General features: G+C 37.4%; 1 protein-coding gene across 6 annotated transcripts in view; it reads right to left on the reverse strand.

Moving 5' to 3' along the window:
• Window positions 1-682: 682 nt before the first annotated feature.
• The window catches only part of ABCD3 (ATP binding cassette subfamily D member 3), a 113,141-nt gene continuing 95,199 nt past the window's right edge, over window positions 683-18,624 (reverse strand). For all 6 annotated transcript variants that reach the window (XM_058716492.1, XM_058716498.1, XM_058716495.1 and 3 more), the window contains 7 exons: window positions 14,536-14,613; window positions 14,364-14,429; window positions 14,178-14,267; window positions 13,584-13,703; window positions 7,231-7,335; window positions 4,223-4,279; window positions 683-2,263 (listed from right to left, as the gene is read on the reverse strand). In XM_058716492.1, the coding sequence (XP_058572475.1) occupies window positions 2,186-2,263; window positions 4,223-4,279; window positions 7,231-7,335; window positions 13,584-13,703; window positions 14,178-14,267; window positions 14,364-14,429; window positions 14,536-14,613 (594 nt within the window). In that variant the 3' untranslated portion in view covers window positions 683-2,185. The remainder of the gene's footprint in view (window positions 2,264-4,222; window positions 4,280-7,230; window positions 7,336-13,583; window positions 13,704-14,177; window positions 14,268-14,363; window positions 14,430-14,535; window positions 14,614-18,624) is intronic.

Consider the following 18,624-nt stretch of genomic DNA (forward strand, 5'->3'; position numbering starts at 1 on the left):
TTGTTAAATTTTAAAAGGAAGACAAAATTTTTAAAAAACCCAAAATGGCTTTTTGATGGTAAACATCCATTACAGAAGGGATTAGGAGGCAGCTATTAGTAGGTTTAGGGTAATCTTGAAACTGAAAATCTAAAATTTCCTCTGTAACTTAAAATCTTTCCCAGGACTGATATCTTTTAAGGTCTCCTGGTTATTTGGCAGCATTTGTGAGGTACACTGAAGTTTGTAGTTTAACTTTTTTTTTTAAGTAATCTCTACATCCAACGTGGGGTTCAAACTCATGACCCCGAGGATCAACTCACATGCTCTACTAACTGAGCCAGCCAGGTGCCCTGATACACTGAAGGTGTTATGGTGGTTTTTCTAAAAGAGAAATTCATTCTGTTAAAATCAAATTTAACAAAACTTTTTTAAAAGAGACATTGGGGGGGCGCCTGGGTGGCTCAGTCGGTTAAGTGGCCGACTTCAGCTCAGGTCATGATCTCACGGTCCGTGAGTTCGAGCCCCGCGTCGGGCTCTGTGCTGACAGCTCAGAGCCTGGAGCCTGTTTCAGATTCTGTGTCTCCCTCTCTCTGACCCTCCCCCGTTCATGCTCTGTCTCTCTCTGTCTCAAAAATAAACGTTAAAAAAAAAAAAAAAAAAAAAATTAAAAAAAAAAAAAAAGAGACATTGGGTGCTAAAAGAGATTTCTGAATGTCAATTTATTTTTGTGTTTTTCAAGTCAAGATTATATGAACTATGTATGAACTACCCAGTTTTTAGATAGCAGAATAAAAAGAACAAGGAAAGGTTGTACAGGATATCTGATTCTTTTTAATCTGAACAGAAAATAAGTAAGTATACAAGTTTGCCAAAGAGAGTGGTAAAAACTGAAAGTTACGTATTATGGAATCAGTACATCAAGTTTTACTTTGGTAGCCGGTGATTCTCATAGTTAATTCTGCAAAACACCAAAATCAGTTATACAGAAATAAGAATATAAAATGCCCCTTTCTAAACCCTAGTTTGATAAAACTGATTTCATATCTAGCTTATTGATAATATTCGGGTTTCAGTTTTCCCTGTGCAAATAATACAAGTCATTAATGTGGTTTGGTGAGCTGAAATCAATTTCTCTTAGGATAGTTCAACATAATAACCCAAATATAAAAAAGCTATTCAAGATTCACAGAGATAAACCAGTGCCTAAGAAACATAATTCACCCATGTGTATAATCATTTATAACATATTTCTCCAACATAAAATCACGGTCAAAGACAGTGATAACATTGCATACTCAGTGCATTACTTCCTGTAGTGCATTCCTATGGCTCATCCGGAGTTTAATGCCGTGTAACCACCATACTTCTAATGAATGGGTTTCTACCATACACAAATCCATCCGATTCTTTTTAAAAATCTAACACTCTTAAAGACCTTGAGCTTGATATATAAGGACTTTGTGTTTTAATATCCCAAACATTGGGAAGATCAGGTGTGAAACATAGTAACCACCCCTTGTAAGCAAGACTGCACATAAATTTTTGTTATATCACCACAAAGAACCCTCAAAACAACTCAATACTGCAGATCGAGAGGGGCACATTTATGATTTAGCCAAAGAAAATTCAAATGGCTTTCCTGGAGTCAAATGTACCCCAAGACATATACAAGGAATGAGTGTAGTGGTGGCAGCTAAAGAAATCTGCCACCGTGTAATAAATGCTATTATGCATTAATGTTGTACATTTTGATAATACACTGATTTGTTTCCCACTATCATGGAGCACAAGAAAATGAAACTCAAAACTATCTTGTTAGAACAGGATAAATGATGACCCCAGTTTTTAATAGGGTTCTTCACTGAAGGAAAAGATAGAGCCATCAAAGTCAAATTAGCTGACTTCAAATGGTTTACATCCCAGGATGAATCAGGTTACACTGATTTAAGCCCAATTTAATTTAGGCAGGTTTTTAACCACAAGAATAAGGACATTCTTAGTACATATTAATAATTAAACCAACATATACACAATTAGCAATCTCCTATATAATATTAATTGTAACAACTTGTTCTCAATCATTTCATAGCTAATTTGTTGCTTTGTTTAAAAACAAACAAGCTCAACTTTATTTTACAATGTACTGTATATTTCTAAGTGTGTTCTGTAATGAATTCACTGAAGCAGTACAGCTCTCTGGATTCTAAGAGCCAAACTCAACTGTATCTTCTGTTATCTGTTTGAATTCATAATTGCCTCTCCCATCCATATGCAGGTAGTACTGTAGGAAAGAAGCAGGGGAGAAAAATCAATGACTAAGAGAATTTCCTTTTTGTCAGCAATTTATGTAGAGATTATTATGCAAGAGTACAATTGGGAATTACTTTAAGCTTTACTAAAACCTTCAAAAGTTTTATACACAGAAAGGTAATAAGACTAAATGAAGACGTCTTATCTTTTTAAAAATAGCAACAATATAATTCTGCTTGGAGTGGATATAGTACTTTCCTTTATGAGAACTAAAATACCAGAATTCCTTATTATCTTGAAGGAACCAAATGTATAAGCCTCCTACAAATCAGAATGCTTCTGTAACTCCACAAAAACAAGGATCTGATCTTGGTTGTGTAAAAACACACTGACCAACAGGGCAGTCTTGAATACTTCCTTTATCTGGTTTCCTGGATCAGTGTGGGACCTCTAACTTAAGGCTTTTGTTAGTTCTTGGTCTTAGCAGAGGAGGAAAAGAGCTGTACAGAGTTCCTATATACCCTATCCACTGAAGACACTTAGGACGGCAGTTACAAAGGCTTCTGTTTTATTTAGTGGCTTTTTATTTACAGAAAGGACTTGTTTTTCCATCTTCTATGTTGTTATTTCTTAGCTATTGTGGCCTCTGACATCGTAACGTGTCACCCCTCCTTCACATAATCACTTCTTGATGTTTTGCTTGTGTGCACCACCAGAAAAAGAGGGGAAGTCAAGCCCAAGTCCTCTCACAGCCCTCTGGCTGTAATGTTTATGAACCCCTGAGAAAACACAAAGGCCTGGACACTTTTTAAACTGCTTTGTTATTCACTTTCTCACTTCATTCATGAAAAAATGGTCAAATTATGTCATAAGATCATAAAAAGAATCTTTAAAAGTCAAGCAGCTATACAGAATTCCATTATTTTTCACAAAACACTTTCATAGAGGCTATCTCTCTGATCCTCATGGTAATCTAGGAGACAGGAAGGCAACGATAAGAAACTTTATTAATGAAGGAAGCAACTGATGCCAGAAACAGTGGTGCTTAAACCCAGGTTTTCTGACTTTAAATCCCATCTCTTCATTTGATCATTTGTACACGATCACATAAACCATAAGGTTCTTGGGGGTAAAGACAGTACTCTGTATCCCTCAAGGACATTTATGTAGCCCAGTACTTGGTGAAAACGCTGCTCCATGAGGTATGTATTTTAAGGCACAAGATACCCTATACCACTGTTCTAATTTTTCTCAAACCTGTTCTTCTACCTAAAATGTATCATTTAGGAAGAAAAAGAAGGAAGAAAGAGAAAAAGTAGGGAGGGAGGGAAAATGAATCAACAGGGTTTAGTTTGGGGGTGTGATCACCTTACATCAAGAGCTGAAAAGAACTGCCACACCGAGAATGGCTCTGCTTAAGCACCAGAATAAATAGGGTATTGTACCAGTGCAATCCTCACGCAATCTCTGTGTAAATTATAGCGACTACTTAATGATTCTATTTTGTTACAGTGCAATGGTAAACATAGCCGACATTATTCAGTTTCCCCTTCATAGCCATGATCTCACTAAAAATGTCCCTAAACCTTCTGCCATCTAATCCTCGAGACTCTTTCCCCTCCTGCCAATACTGGGTGGTGAGAAAAACTTTACTTAGCAATAGCTGTGATAAGGTTGTGTAAATTTTAGTCAGTTATTATACAACAGTCATTTATAAAAACAGAGAACCACAAGTGGTTTTCTAGTATCTCTCAAATACAACGAAGGCTTGTTTATATGTATTAGAACTTTTAAAACTGACAACTACAATAATATTTAAGAAAAACCGATTTTATTTTATATACCTGAAATAGAATCACCTTTTGTACTTCAAGGTATGTATTTAAAAGGGAACATACACCAAGAAATCTAAAAGCATATAACCACCTGAATGAACATGTTTAAATAAGATAAAATTCCCCTATACCATTCAATGTTAAGAAATACAAACCTCATGGTGTTTCCAAAGAGACTTTCTATGTGACACAGTAAAGAGGGTGATGCCGACCTAAGAGAAAGAAAATGATTTAGGTTTACATCAATAACACAGAATCACAAATTAAACTAGTATATATTTTTAAGCTATTAAAATGACTGTCTTCAGAAGCTATAGTTAAAAATCAATGTGAAAGAGAAAAAATTACAATGGATGCCCCGATGTTCAAGGTAATGCAAAGTACTGACCACTGACCACGTAACAAAAACAAACAAGTATCAATAAAGTCTTAAAAAATAAAAAAAACTAACAGGTACTAGCATTAAGTATACTATTTTGTATGGAGCAGAAAATATACATCCCAACACATTTCCTATTTTACTGCGAAAAATATATGAAAAGAGTACAAGAACAGTAAAAATAGCAAAAGGTCAAAATCAGGAAAATTAAATCTATATAATATAGTGTTGTCTACAGTACATCTGTTTTTCAAATACAGGATCATAATCCTTTATTGGAACCCCTGTTTTGGAACAGGTCTTGGAATTCAGATTTTGGAAAAGTAGTAGTATCATCACCGGAGGGTTCTGGGAAAGAATTCTGTAATTAAACACATGAATGTTTCTGTGGCAGCATGTAAGAACACTGATACTGAGATGTCTAAGAGTTTAAATATCTTTTGTTAGTTCAGGCAAGGTCTGGCTACCCAGTTGAGCTTGCTGCAAAATAATGAAAAATCTTGTGGCTTTAAAAGCTTATTGGTTTTCATTTTTTTATTTTGTTTTTAATTTTTTTTGAGAGAGAGGGAGCAAGAGAGCAGAGCAAGTGTGAGCATGAGTGGGGGAGAGGTAGAAGGGGAGGGAGAGAAGGAGGGAAGGAGTGAGGGAGAGAGAGAGAACGAGAGAAAGATAGAGAGAATATCTTAAGCAGGCTCCACATCCAGCTCAGAGACCAACATGGGAGCGGGGCGGGGGGAGGCTCAATCCCACGACCCTGGGATCATGACCTGAGCTAAAATCAAGAGTCAGATGCTTAACCAACTGAGCCACCCAGACGCCCCAAAAAGCTTATTGGTTTTTAAACTGTATATAAAGATTTAGACTGTAATAAAGATTAAAAACAAAACACTAATCAATATAACTACAGATGCTTTGGATCAGTAGTTCTCAACTGGGGACGGGAGGATTTTTATCCCTTAGAGGACACTTGGCAATGTCGTGGAGACATTCTTGATTGTCACAACTGAGAGCTACTGGCATCTAATGAATGGAGGTCAGAGATGCTGCCAAATATCCTATAACGCAAAGGAGAGCCCCTCACAACTAAGGATTATCCAGCCCAAAATGTCAGAAGAGCGGTGACTGAGAAACTCTGCTCTAGATCATGGTTTCTTAAAATGGATCTCTCAAGGCTGACAGAGATAAATGCCAGAATATCCAGAAAATTCCATCATGAGTTCTAATTTTATTTTCATTTTGATAATTTTTTAAAAATTAGCCTAAGTACATTCCGGATCATTTCGACATGAGATTTAAGTGCCCAAGTCTGGATTTATACTTCTGCTGGTACCAAGTGATTACTTAAAGTGACAGCACTTAAAACTTTTAATGCGCCGTGACTTTGGATGTCACGTGGAAAGGTTCTCAAATTGGTCAGAAACTGCATGACAAAATAAGTTACTAATAAAATACATTTCAGTGGTACAACACTTATTTAATCTTTGAGAGCTCACTTCAGAAATTATTTATTCTTATGATTCCACAATAATTGGATCAGATCTCAACTTAATGAAAGCATTCTTTTTGTCAGAATTGCTGAAGATACATAAACAAAATTCAAAATATAAGATCTGGACCTCAGACTGTATCTTTCCATAATTAAATCCTAAGCCAGTGGTTTGGTTTCAGCAAAATAGTATTTACAGGTCTCTTTAATGTTACCAAATTGAAACTCTGTTTTGTCTGTACTTAATTTGTGAATTTACTAGTTCTGTGGCTGTAAATCAGCTCTAAGTTCAAGGAGCTCATACTTGATTTCATACTTATACATATTCAATTGCTGTTATAGTAGTATAAGCTAAATTATCAACTGGGAGTCCCATAAGAACTTTTTTCTTTTAAATGGAATCTATGCTTTATAGGAGAATCACATCTTATGTGGGGACTCACAGCCTACAACTAGATGTAAGGGGAAGTCGCATGGTCAAAACTACCAGCCTCTAAATCATTGATCAAATGGACTATACCTATAAATACCTCCAATACCTATAAATCTGAAAGTTTATATGAACAAATACATAGAGAAATTATAAATGACTGAAACGGACTCAAGAATAGAAAACAAACCATTACAGAAATAAAATCAGTAATGAAAATCTTCCTACAAAGATGAATGTAGCCCATGCATTCCTTTGTCATCATGCCAATGCTTCTCAAACCTTAATGTGCACTTGAGAATTCTGTTAAAACGTGGACTCTGACTTGGTAGGGCCAGAGAGTCCGCATCCTAACAAGTTCCCGGGAGATGCTGCTGCTGCTGCTGCTAGTACCAACACTGATGGGTAGGAATTCACACTGTAAATATGCGATATGACCTTTTATGTGTACTCTAAACCCCCAAAGAACAGCTACAAGTTGTTACAAGACTCCTGTACTTCGTTTACTTACACAGAGCTGCGAATGGTTAGGATATACTGCTAGTAACCACTCAATAGTTACTTAAAGAAAAGGCTACCAAAAGAAACTTTGGTAAGAAAGTTGGAAGTAAGTTTAAATATACTATTTGTTTCAAATCTAAGATACGGCTAAAGAATTATATACAGAAATCATTTACAATTCTTTTTCTTTTATTCATATCTACTAATTATCATTTGAAATCTTTATTAAAGTCGATACATCCTTCTTTGATAGTAATTTCATTACTTAGTAACTTGAAATCTTCTCTTTGGACAGATATTTCGCTGGACACAGAGTACACAGAGAAGAATGACATAAACCCTAAAACTGAGAACCTGAAGTGCTTACCTTTCGACAATGACTGTAAATGTAGCCTTCCACATCCACACTCACAGCACTTGTGCATTCGTCCAAAATGGCAAACTGGGGTTTATGATAAAATAACCTTGCCATCTGAAGCACAAAAAGAAATATTTTGTGTAATCACAACATGCAAAAACTAGTAAGCTCAACTAGATTTACACTTAGTCTTGTAAAAGAAGTACAAAAATTATTTTAACTTAAAAAATGTTTTCCCAAAACAGAAACAATATCAAAAAACCTGTTTTTACTGTCTTCCCAAACAATGGGGAAAATGTAACACATGGGAAATACTGTTAAGAGTTCATCAAAACATTTAAGATGTGATGTGAAATGAAGCTGAGTTTCAAACTATCAGAGAAAGTTCTCTAAACAAGATTAGAGGGTATATATTGTAACCAAATCTTGGAATTCAGACTCTAGATGGCTCAAGTGCAAATATGTGTTTACTTCTAAATATTCTGTTACCTCAGTCATGGCAATTGATATTAAGCTGCCGATTAATATTTCCACCAATTATTTTTGAGTGCCCCTGTTTTATATCCCTGAGGTCAGTACTGGGTGTGCTCATTTTTTAAAGGCTCTGCAAATTTTGTAAGTAAAAATTAACATCAAGATCGTTACAGCTTCCATTTCTTTGATTGGCACAAATGCTGAACATTTGCTCATTTATTTTCCATACGTATTTTATTTTCTGGGAATTATTTACCCTGATCCTTTGTCTAACAGATATTCCAATTGGTCATCAGCCCCCAACAACGATCGCCATGTTGCAAGACCAATGGACACTTTTCCATCCTTACCCAATTTATCTTCTCTGCTACATGCAACTCAGATGACCACTTCCTCCTTCTTGAGAAAGTAACAGTGACACCATAGTCTTAACGTTTCTTCTCACTTCTTAGGCTGCTTCCTCAGTTTCTTTTCCAGCATTTTCTTTTCTGCTGGACCACTAAATGTTGGGGTTCCTCAGGGCCAATTCCTAAGTCCCTTCCTCTTTTTCCTACATTGTCTGAGTGATCTCATTGAATCTCATTATCTCAAGTATTATTTACATTTGTAAACTCTCAATATGTATCTCTTGCCCATCCTTCTCTTCTAATTACAAGACTGATATATAAATATTCCTCTTTGATATTTCTACTTAGTTATCTGATTTTCCCCTTAAAATCCATTCATGTACTCCACCCCCATCTTAAACATTTCAGCAAATCACACTATCAAACAGCTGCTCAACCTAGAAGGCCATGAGTCCTCCTTGATCTTTCCCTTCTTCTCCTTCCTTCCACATTCCTACCCCTCATTTTTTTTAGTCCATTCGAGTAAGTCCTTCAGTCTTTTGTAGTCCACTCACTTTACTGCATCTCCAAAATCATGCCCTCAGCCCAGAATACAATCCTCTCCTGCCTAGAGGACCACAAATGGCCTATTTCCTCTTTCACTCCTCTCCAATCCATTTTCCCTGTAACTAGAAGGATTCTTCAGAAATGTAAATCCAAGAATTTCACTCTTCTGCTTAAACCCCTTCAACAACTTCTCACTTCACTAAGAACAAAACCCAAACTCCTTAGCATGGCCCACAGACCCTGCATAATCGGATTCCTACTTACTTTCTAACCTCAACATTTCTAACCTCAACATGACCAGGACACAAGGTATCTAAGGCCAAAGAGGCTTAGCACATGTCATTTTTCTTAGGTCTCAAACACCGCACCGCACTCTGCTTCTCACATCTTTGAAATTTCTGTTTAGACCACCTCCTCAAACCTACCCTGACCCCTGTCCCACAATCTAAGCGGGTCACTCCTTAACATCTCTGCAGTGCTTCATAGGTTTTGAACTGTGTGTTGTCTTGTTTCTTTGTCTACTCCTCTAGGCTAGTATATTTGCATAAGCAGAGATTATTTTAATCACTACTGTACACTCGATATTTGCATGAAGGAAACATTTAAATATTTGATAAATTAATGGCCAGAACATAAGCAGCTCTCTTGGGGTTTGTATCTATTTGATGAGATGAGGAAGGGGAAGCATTAAGTATAGACTATGAAGAAGTTCAGCTGTGCAGAGAATGAAAGGTACAGACGACAGAGGTTAAGGCTGAGTTTGCCTTTTAGATCAGGGAGACCTGGAATGTCTTTCTGAAAGAGAAGGACCAGAAGAGATTGAATACAGGGTGTGTGTCTGCACATGTGCATAACCGAAGGAAAGAATATGATAAAGTCAGAGGAGAGAGGGTCCAAAAACATGGAGACACTGAGCTTTTCTCAAGAGGAAGGATGACATAGCCTCCACAGACAGAATGAGGGAGGTCAGGGCAGCCTAGTGCAAGCTCAATGAAGAGGATTGGTTATCTAAAGGCATTCCACAAATGCCCCTCCTCTGTGTCCCCATGGAAGTCTCTGCATACCTACCTCACCACACCCAGCACATCGTGTAGCGATTTTCTCACGTGTCTCTCTCCCACTCCGCCGTCAGTACTTGATCCCACAGTACGAGATCGTGACGTGAATAAGTCCATGACCCCTGCAGCTGTACCGCCACCTGAGCTGGACACGCCACCGCCTACGCCTCGGTGGTCACCTTCACCCCCAGCCTTGTGTGGCAGCACACTTCACTGTGCTATTGCTCACCTTCCTCCATACACGGGGTACTCCGCAGTTCCTGCCCCAGGGGACTTGTGAGTGAGAATTGAATGGAGAGGGCTTAGCCTACAGCCTATCACCTATTAAGCACTCAATAAAAATGAGCTGTCATCTCACTGACATAACAGCTTCTCTTTCTCCTCTGAGGAGAAGTTGAGCTGTTCTGCAGAGAGACATGGAGTAGGCAATGAGGTAGAAAGCCTGAGATTGGTAGTTTATAAATGATACTCGTGGAAAATAAGAGAGAGGGGCAAAAGTAAGTAAATGACCGCCCGACCGTGCTGTGAGCCCCTGGAAGACTGGAAGCCATGAAAGCGTGACGGTACCAACCCCCGTCACTCTGATCTTTCAGCTGTGCTCAGGAGCCTATGTACACAAACGCCAAGGCAAACAACTGCTCTTGGGCTGAGGCTGAGGTAATAAGAGGAAACAAAAAGTGGGAAAGGAAGTTAAAGGGAAGGGATCATTTGTTCATTCCTTTAAGAAATACTACCTGAGTACCTTCTATGTGCCAGGACCTGGATTATTAAGTTTGTACTGGACAGAAAGGAGGAAGAGTCAGAAGGGGACTTATCAATCATAAGAAAAGGGATGGGTCAATATTCAAAATATCAGGGTGTCTGAAGCAAGGAGACAGTTGCCAATTAGGTAAAAGAAAAAGAATTGCAAAAATGGATTTAAAAAACACTAAAAATTTTATGACAATGGTATCTCTGGTAAGGGGGGTTTTGGCCCTTCTTTATACTTTTAAAAATATTCCAACTTTTCTATCATACATACTTTTTCATAATTAAAAAAAAAAACTTTACTAAATAGGAAGAACAAGAATAGAGGAGTAGGAAAGATAACTATCAATCAGAGAAGTAAGATATTGCAACTTACAATACTGGGTAGAGCAACCCTGGCTGGTAATGGCTGGGCCCAAACAAGTGCAGGGGAGGTAAGGAAGGAAGATGTTACTTGAGACTGTAACAGACAGTGAGAGAAGGGAACTGGACAGACAGTCCACCTGGACAGTGGAGGCTGTATCACATATTGGTCAAGAGCAAGAATTCTGGGGGTGCCTGGGAGGCTCAGTCAGTTAAGCATCTGACTTCAGCTCAGGTCATGATCTCACAGTTCATAGGTTTCAGCCCCATATCAGGTTCCACAAGGACAGTGTGGAGCCTGCTTGGGATTCTTTCTCTGCCCCTCTCCCACTCTCTCTCTCAAAAATAAATGAATAAACTTTAAAAAAAAAAAAAAAGAGCAAGAATTCTGGTGTCAGACCCACCTGCACTTGAATCTCCATTCTGCCACTCAGTAGCCTGCAAGGCTTTCCCTTGTCTGTACCTTAATTGACAGGGTTGCCAGGAGAGTTAGAGTTTGCCACGCAAAACCAATCCTTCCCTCGTGTTATCCCAGTGCACCTTCCTTACAGCTGTAACTGAAGACTGCCTTGTGTGTGAGATAGCTGAGAATATCTGTATCTCCTCACTCAATTATCAAGGGCAGGCACCTATCTCAGTGCCTGCACAGAGTGGATTCCCAGCTAATAGTGAACTCTGTGAAAATTATACCAAAATTAAGGTTTTTTTCACTAAGATCATGGAATAATAATCTCATTTCCCTACATTTACACTGACGTTTTTCAAGGAACTTTTAGAAATGTGTTCACCAGACCTCTCTTTATTCAAAGGTATTATTCCATTCCCTCAAATTTAAATGTGACTTTCCTTACCCAAAAGTTCCTTTGGTTCATCTGTTTATACCAACCATCACTCTTACAGATTCACTGTTTGGGGTGGTTAGACCTTTCAAGCTTATTACTCCTAAAAAATTATAATTTTTATAACTTATAAAAATTATGTCCTCTCTTCCCTCAATTGTTTACTTTGAAAAATTTCAAGCCTACCCAGAACTGTAGGAACAGTAAAGTGACCACACAAAAACTCTTCGCCCAATTTCACCAACATCAACATCTGTTGCATTAGCCTTCTCTCTCTCCCCACAAACCTTTTGAAGGTAGCAAAGCAATATGCTTGGTTTTAAATTTCAGTCAGTTCTGCAAACAATGGTCTACACAGAACACACCTGCCAATGGCTTGGTCGTGCAGCCCTGTCATGGGTAAGCTCCTCCATTTCCCAACCAACTCTAGAGTGGCTCATCTGGTTTTATTTTATTTTTTAATTTTTTTTTCTAACGTTTATTTATTTTTGAGACAGAGAGAGACAGAGTATGAATGGGGAGGGGCAGAGAGAGAGGGAGACACAGAATCTGAAACAGGCTCCAGGCTCTGAACTGTCAGCACAGAGCCCGACGCAGGGCTCGAACTCACAGACTGTGAGATCATGACCCGAGGTGAAGTCCGACGCTTAGCCGACTGAGCCACCCAGGCGCTCCAGAGTGGCTCATCTGGTTTTACAGGGCTCCTTCTTTGGCCCTTGTCCTCTCCCTAACATATTCTCTCACTCCTCCAGACCTTGAACTTCTTATCTTCAAAGAAGAACTATCCCTTCTGTACCCTACACATAGAGTTCTTAGTTCAGCACATTTATTTTTCTTTCTCTGGATTTATACTGTGTCCATTTGTGAATCTTGACTTATCCCTCCATCTTCTTTGAAGTCATGGTAACAAGAATTTAAATTTGCTCTACTGACTTGTAGTTATTTCTATAGTCATCTACTAAATTGATTCCAGAAACCCCAATCACTTCAAATTCTCACTCCTACCACCCAATTTCCATTTTGAGTATGGCTGACATCTCTTTTCTTTTGTTTATGACTCATTCTTCACTCTATCAATTAATCTTATGCTATAGCACTAGCCAGACAAATCACTATTAAGTTCATATAGAATGGGTATGTTTTGGGAAAAATAATATGCAGTATCAGGGAATAGGAGGCAACAGAAAAGGGAGAATAGAATCTAAAGATAATGAGTAAGCAATTCAGCAATAAGCCATTTCTTTTACTGTTTTTCCTTAGCCACAGTTCTAATTTCCACAAGGTTAACACACTGGAAAAAAAATTCCTCTGGATCTGCGCAAACTATGGTATGCAGGGTTAGAAAATGACTCTTTAAAAGTTATCCCTCTTAACAGAGTACTCAAGGTATCACTCTTAATATGCAGTGTCCTGTAGTCAAGTCTGATCAGGAATAAGTTTAGACAATCATAAAATTAAAACAGTTCCTTGCAAACCCTTCTTCATATTAGGAAAATGTAAGAAATCTAAATAATTTTGGGTAGCAGATACTGAGCCCTGAAACCAGGACACACATAATGGTAGAGGGAAGGGCAGGAACAGAATAAAGTGGGAACAAAGTTAGAGTGGATGATTTCTACTACCTTCTGATATTTCAGAAAGAACAGCTTCAGTGAGAGGTCAACAGGAAAAAGATGTAAGACATCTTGGACTACCATATAACCCAGGATCAATGTGATGGAAAGTTTCCCCAACTTTAATTAATCCCCAATGAATTAATAGTAATATAATTAGAAAATTTATGGATTTTTCAGACTTCTAAATGTACATGCAAGTTATATATTTTCAAGCATTTCTATTATCATTTAAACTAATCCATTCAACAATACTTGCTAAATAAAAAGATTAAGATAAAACTGTGTGCCTTGATTAATCAAAATACTGGACTGTAAGAGTGACCCTAAGCAATCAGTTGCCCTGTCATGCAATATAGTCCAAGAATAACTTACCGCCATTCTTTGTTTCTCTCCACCACTGAGGACATCCATCCAATCCTGAACACTGTCCCAGCCTCCTTCACGTTCAAGGATATGACCCAACTGGACATTATCTAAGTATTCCTTTAGTACCTTTCAGCAAAATGATTAAAGATTAAATCACACATAATGTAAACCAACATTCTCTAGCTTGCTTTATTTTTTAAACTAGAATCGCTTTATTCTACTGCCAATATTACTTACAGGGGCACATTTCACAAAAGAATGTGGCACAAAGATAGCCCTAAATCCTTTACTTCCTATCTATGCTAACTTTGACATATGTGGTAGCTTAAAGAGAATAACACTATTGCATATAATTAAAAGATAAGGGCAATGAAAAAAAAAAAAAGTAATAGTGTAAAGACAGGTTAAATTCACCAAACCATATTTAAGCAAAGTAGATAACATCTTACCTCAACTTAGAAAGTTGTAATTAATGACAAGGTTTTAGAAGGCTTTTCAGGCTAGGATAAACTACCTGGCAGTTAAAATGCTTAACTGATTAAGATAAAGAATCTGATATGGAGGATTTCCAGTAGGTCTAGTCCATAAGCATTTCCTTACTAGGTCAGATATCCCCTTCCTTTTCTGATCTTCTCTTCCATCTGGATATATCACTTGGTCTCGAAGTGTTCCAAGGGTCATATAAGGTCTCTGATAGTGGCAGAGCAAAAATCATTATAAGTGAATTCTTAAAAAATAAATGAAAAGATCTTTAAATCAAAGATTACAAAATAAACAAGGTCTTACCTGAGGAACATAGAATAACTTTCCTCTCTCAGGTTTAGTTAGACGTCCTCCAAAAAGAGGCCATAACTATAAAAGGAAAAGGAAGGGGGAGAGGAGCAATTATAAATTTCACCATGTAGTAGATTGCATGGCAAAACAAGACTACAATATCTTGAGGCCAATTTGTACTTACTTCACCAAGAACACGGAAAAGTGAACTCTTCCCACAGCCATTTGGACCACAAATTAAAACATTGGCCCCAGATCGAACCTGAAAATCAGTCCATGAATTAATAGGGAATATATACTCAGTGAACATTTCTTTCGAGTCAAATTGTTCTTTGCTAACAATAAGCTTTCTAGTTTGTCTATAACTGTGATAATAGGTAGAAGCAGTGGAGGGTTTGGTTGACCTTTCATTTTTGTTTACTTTCAATATTTACTCACTTTTTTCATTTAAAAGTCAATGACTGCAGCTTATAAATTTTGAGAATTCTTGAAAACAAGTATGTGTGTATATGTTTTCAAAAAAAATGGAATCATACTAGGTATGTTCTATATGTTATTACTTAATAATATATCACAAATATTCTTCTAAGTCAGTATACTCAGATTCCTCCCATTCTATTTTTAAAGGCCTACAGTGTATTCCATTCTAAGAATGCACCCTAATTTATTTAACTACCTCCTTTTTGTTAGGTCTTTTGCATTTTGCTTTGCTTTTTTAGATAATACTGCAATGAACTGGAATCAGTGAGTGAATTTATGCATTAGTGAGAAATGTGAATCAGATCAGATTCTTAGAAGTATATATGCATTATTAATATTTACAAGTGCCACCAAATCGCTCTGCAATGATGTAAAGTTACATGAAAAAAACGTAATCAAGAGTGGTTAAGTTCTGAGCTTATGGTCTCATATAAGTGTTAATCAACCCTGTGAAAAATCAGAAACCTGGGTTAGAATTTCAGCTCACAACATTACAGAGCAATGTATCACAGCAGGAAAGGAGACAACAAAGGTATGAGTTACTCTAGCTGTGGAACCTGCCTTTGACAAATTTTTTTAACTGTTGAGGCCTTATGTTCTTATTACTTAATTGAATGAATACTTTTGGAATGCTCAGTGTCAGGTTCTGCTTTAGGTAATGGAGCTATACTAATGAATAAAAAAAAAACAAAACCTGCCCATACCAGTTTACATTCTAGTGGGAGAGACATAAAATAAAGAATAGACACAAGAAATGAGTAAACTAAATAGTATCTTAGAAAATAAGTGCTATGGAAAAAAATATATACCAAGGTAAGGAAATTTGGAAGCGGTTAGGGGAGGTTACGTTTTGAAGGAGGCCAGACCAGGACTCATTGGAAATGACAACTGGGCAACTTTGAAAGGAGTAAATTAGGAGTTTGTCTAGAGGAAGACTGCTCTAGCCTAACCCTACCCACAAAAAGCTGGTTCAAAGGCACTGAGGCAGGAATGTACGTATCCTTGTCAAAAAACAGAAAAGAGGTTGAGAAAACTGAGAGAGAGGAAGGAGTAGTAGGAAAAGAGCTGAGAGAAGTAAGAGGTTGGTGGAAAGCAGTGCAGGCAAATCCTACAGGGCACTGGGAGCCACTGAAAGGACTGCCTTTTACTCTGATGAAACACAGAGCCATCAGCATTAGCCACAACAGCCAAAGGTGGCAGCAACCCAGAAGGATGAAGGGATAAACAAAATGTAGACTATACGTACAATGGAATAGGATTCAGCCTTGAAAAGGAAGGACATTCTGACACGTGCTACAACATGGATGAAACTTCAAGAAATAAGCTAGACACAAAAGGACAACTGCTGTATGATTCCACTTATATGAGGTCCCTAGAATAGTCATATCTATAAAGTAGAATAGTAGTTACCAGGGGTTGGGGAGAGTGGGAAATCAGGAATTATTGTTTAATGGGTCCAGAGTTTCTGTTGGTTACGATAAAAATTTGTGGAGATGGTTAGTTGGTGATGGCTGCACAACACTATAAATGAACTTAATGGCACTGAACTGTTTACTAAAAAATGGTTAAAAGAGTCAATTTTATGTTATGTGCATTTTGCCACAATAAAAAAATTTAATGGTAGAAAGGGATAAATTGTATGTTATGTATATTTTACCATAGTAACAAAAGAATGAGCTTCTTTTTAAAAATGGTTGAGAATCTGATGAATGGATAAAGAAATTGTGGTTTATAAACACAATGGAGTACTACATGGCAATGAGAAAGAACGAAATATGGCCCTTTGTAGCAACGTGGATGGAACTGGAGAGTGTGATGCTAAGTGAAGTAAGCCATACAGAGAAAGACAGATACCATATGTTTTCACTCTTATGTGGATCCTGAGAAACTCAACAGAAACCCATGGAGGAGGGGAAGGAAAAAAAAAAAAAAAAAAAAAAAAAGAGGTTAGAGTGGGAGTGAGCCAAAGCATAAGAGACTCTTAAAAACTGAGAACAAACTGAGGGTTGATGGGGGATGGAAGGGAGGGGAGGGTGGGTGATGGGTATTGAGGAGGGCACCTTTTGGGATGAGCACTGGGTGTTGTATGGAAACCAATTTGACAATAAATTTCATATATTGAAAAAAAAAATGGTTGAGAATGACTAGCCTACCACATAACTGATCTACAAAAAAATACCACATCTTATGTACTTCAGTGTTAGAGAATGAACTATACTGAATGATTTTTCCAGAAAAATGAACTATCCCATTTTCCGAGAAATTATTTTTAAAGAATCTTTTTGATGGACTTCTAAGGAATTACCTATTACCTTTTCCTGTGAAACTGAATATAGTGAATATTTCTGATTATATATAATAATTTTACTTTACTATAATGGTGATTCCTTAGGAGCTCCTAAAGTTCAGGGCTGTTAATTAAATGGTTCCCCACTACTATGCTTTGACTCATATCAATCATATAGACCTTCTTCTGTTCCTAACTGTTCATTGTGGTTTTCACTGATATCCAATACTTCTCCACTCTATTTGGTGCAATATGCCAGGAAATCCAAAAACCAAATTTATAATGACATGTAAAAATAATAATTAGACTTACAGACATCTGTAAGCACTCTCTTATGCTCAAATGTCTTGGATTCAGCCATAACTTTACCCCCATGGCTTTTGGTAATGGTGGGCAAACTTCTGATTATGACTCAGTCATGATAAGCCAGCGATAATTTTTCCAGGGTAAAGATTTATAAAAATGTCCCCCCACCCCAGCTTAAATGAAGACTAAAAGACAAGGGTAACTTTCACTTATGGCCTTTTATAGTTACGAAGTTCTTAATAACACTATAATTACTGAGGTTCCAGGATCGGTTTAAGGGGTCAACAAGTACTCTGTACCACTATATTTTTACCAATAAAATATTCCCCCAGATATAAGACTTCATCAAAAACAGTTATACACATAAATATGATTTAAGTAAAAAAGAGAATATACAAAAGTATGCTGCTTATGAAGATTCACAGGCTTCTTCAAACATTATAAATGTGCCTTACTAAAAAAGTAAAAATCTGAGTAATTTACAAAGTACTATTTTAATGCCTACATTATAATCCACAAGTCTTTAATCTCTGAGGGTCTCTTCAGTCTACATCTGAATGGATAAATACATCTGTGGTGGGGGAGTTTATAAAGGAATGAGGGATAAAATCTCCTATCCTAAAGAGGTGTATATTATCTTGTTATTAGGTGACCCAAAAGACAAAATAATCATAAAGCATTAAACATTTATTTTTTGGTGGCCAAGTCTGTTTTATTATGCCTCTTTTCAGGAGAAAGGAATCCTTATTTTCTTTTTTTTTTTTTTTTTTTAATTTTTTTTTTTTTTCCAACGTTTTTTATTTATTTTTGGGACAGAGAGAGACAGAGCATGAACGGGGGAGGGGCAGAGAGAGAGGGAGACACAGAGTCGGAAACAGGCTCCAGGCTCCGAGCCGTCAGCCCAGAGCCTGACGCGGGGCTCGAACTCACGGGCCGCGAGATCGTGACCTGGCTGAAGTCGGACGCTTAACCGACTGCGCCACCCAGGCGCCCCAGGAATCCTTATTTTCAAGTAAGCCCAATGGGTAGAAAATAACTAAAGGTTACAAAGAAGTAAAGGATGTTTGTTAAATAAAGGAAGGCTACATTAAGGAAAATGACAGAAATAAAGGAGAAAAAGCCAAGTCTAACTTAAAACACCTAACTCAGAGAAAGACAGAAGAGGAATATATTACACTAGGCCCAAAGAGCACAAGTCAA

The sequence above is a fragment of the Neofelis nebulosa genome, chromosome 2 (assembly GCF_028018385.1).
Source record: "Neofelis nebulosa isolate mNeoNeb1 chromosome 2, mNeoNeb1.pri, whole genome shotgun sequence".
Taxonomy (NCBI): Eukaryota; Metazoa; Chordata; class Mammalia; order Carnivora; family Felidae; genus Neofelis; species Neofelis nebulosa.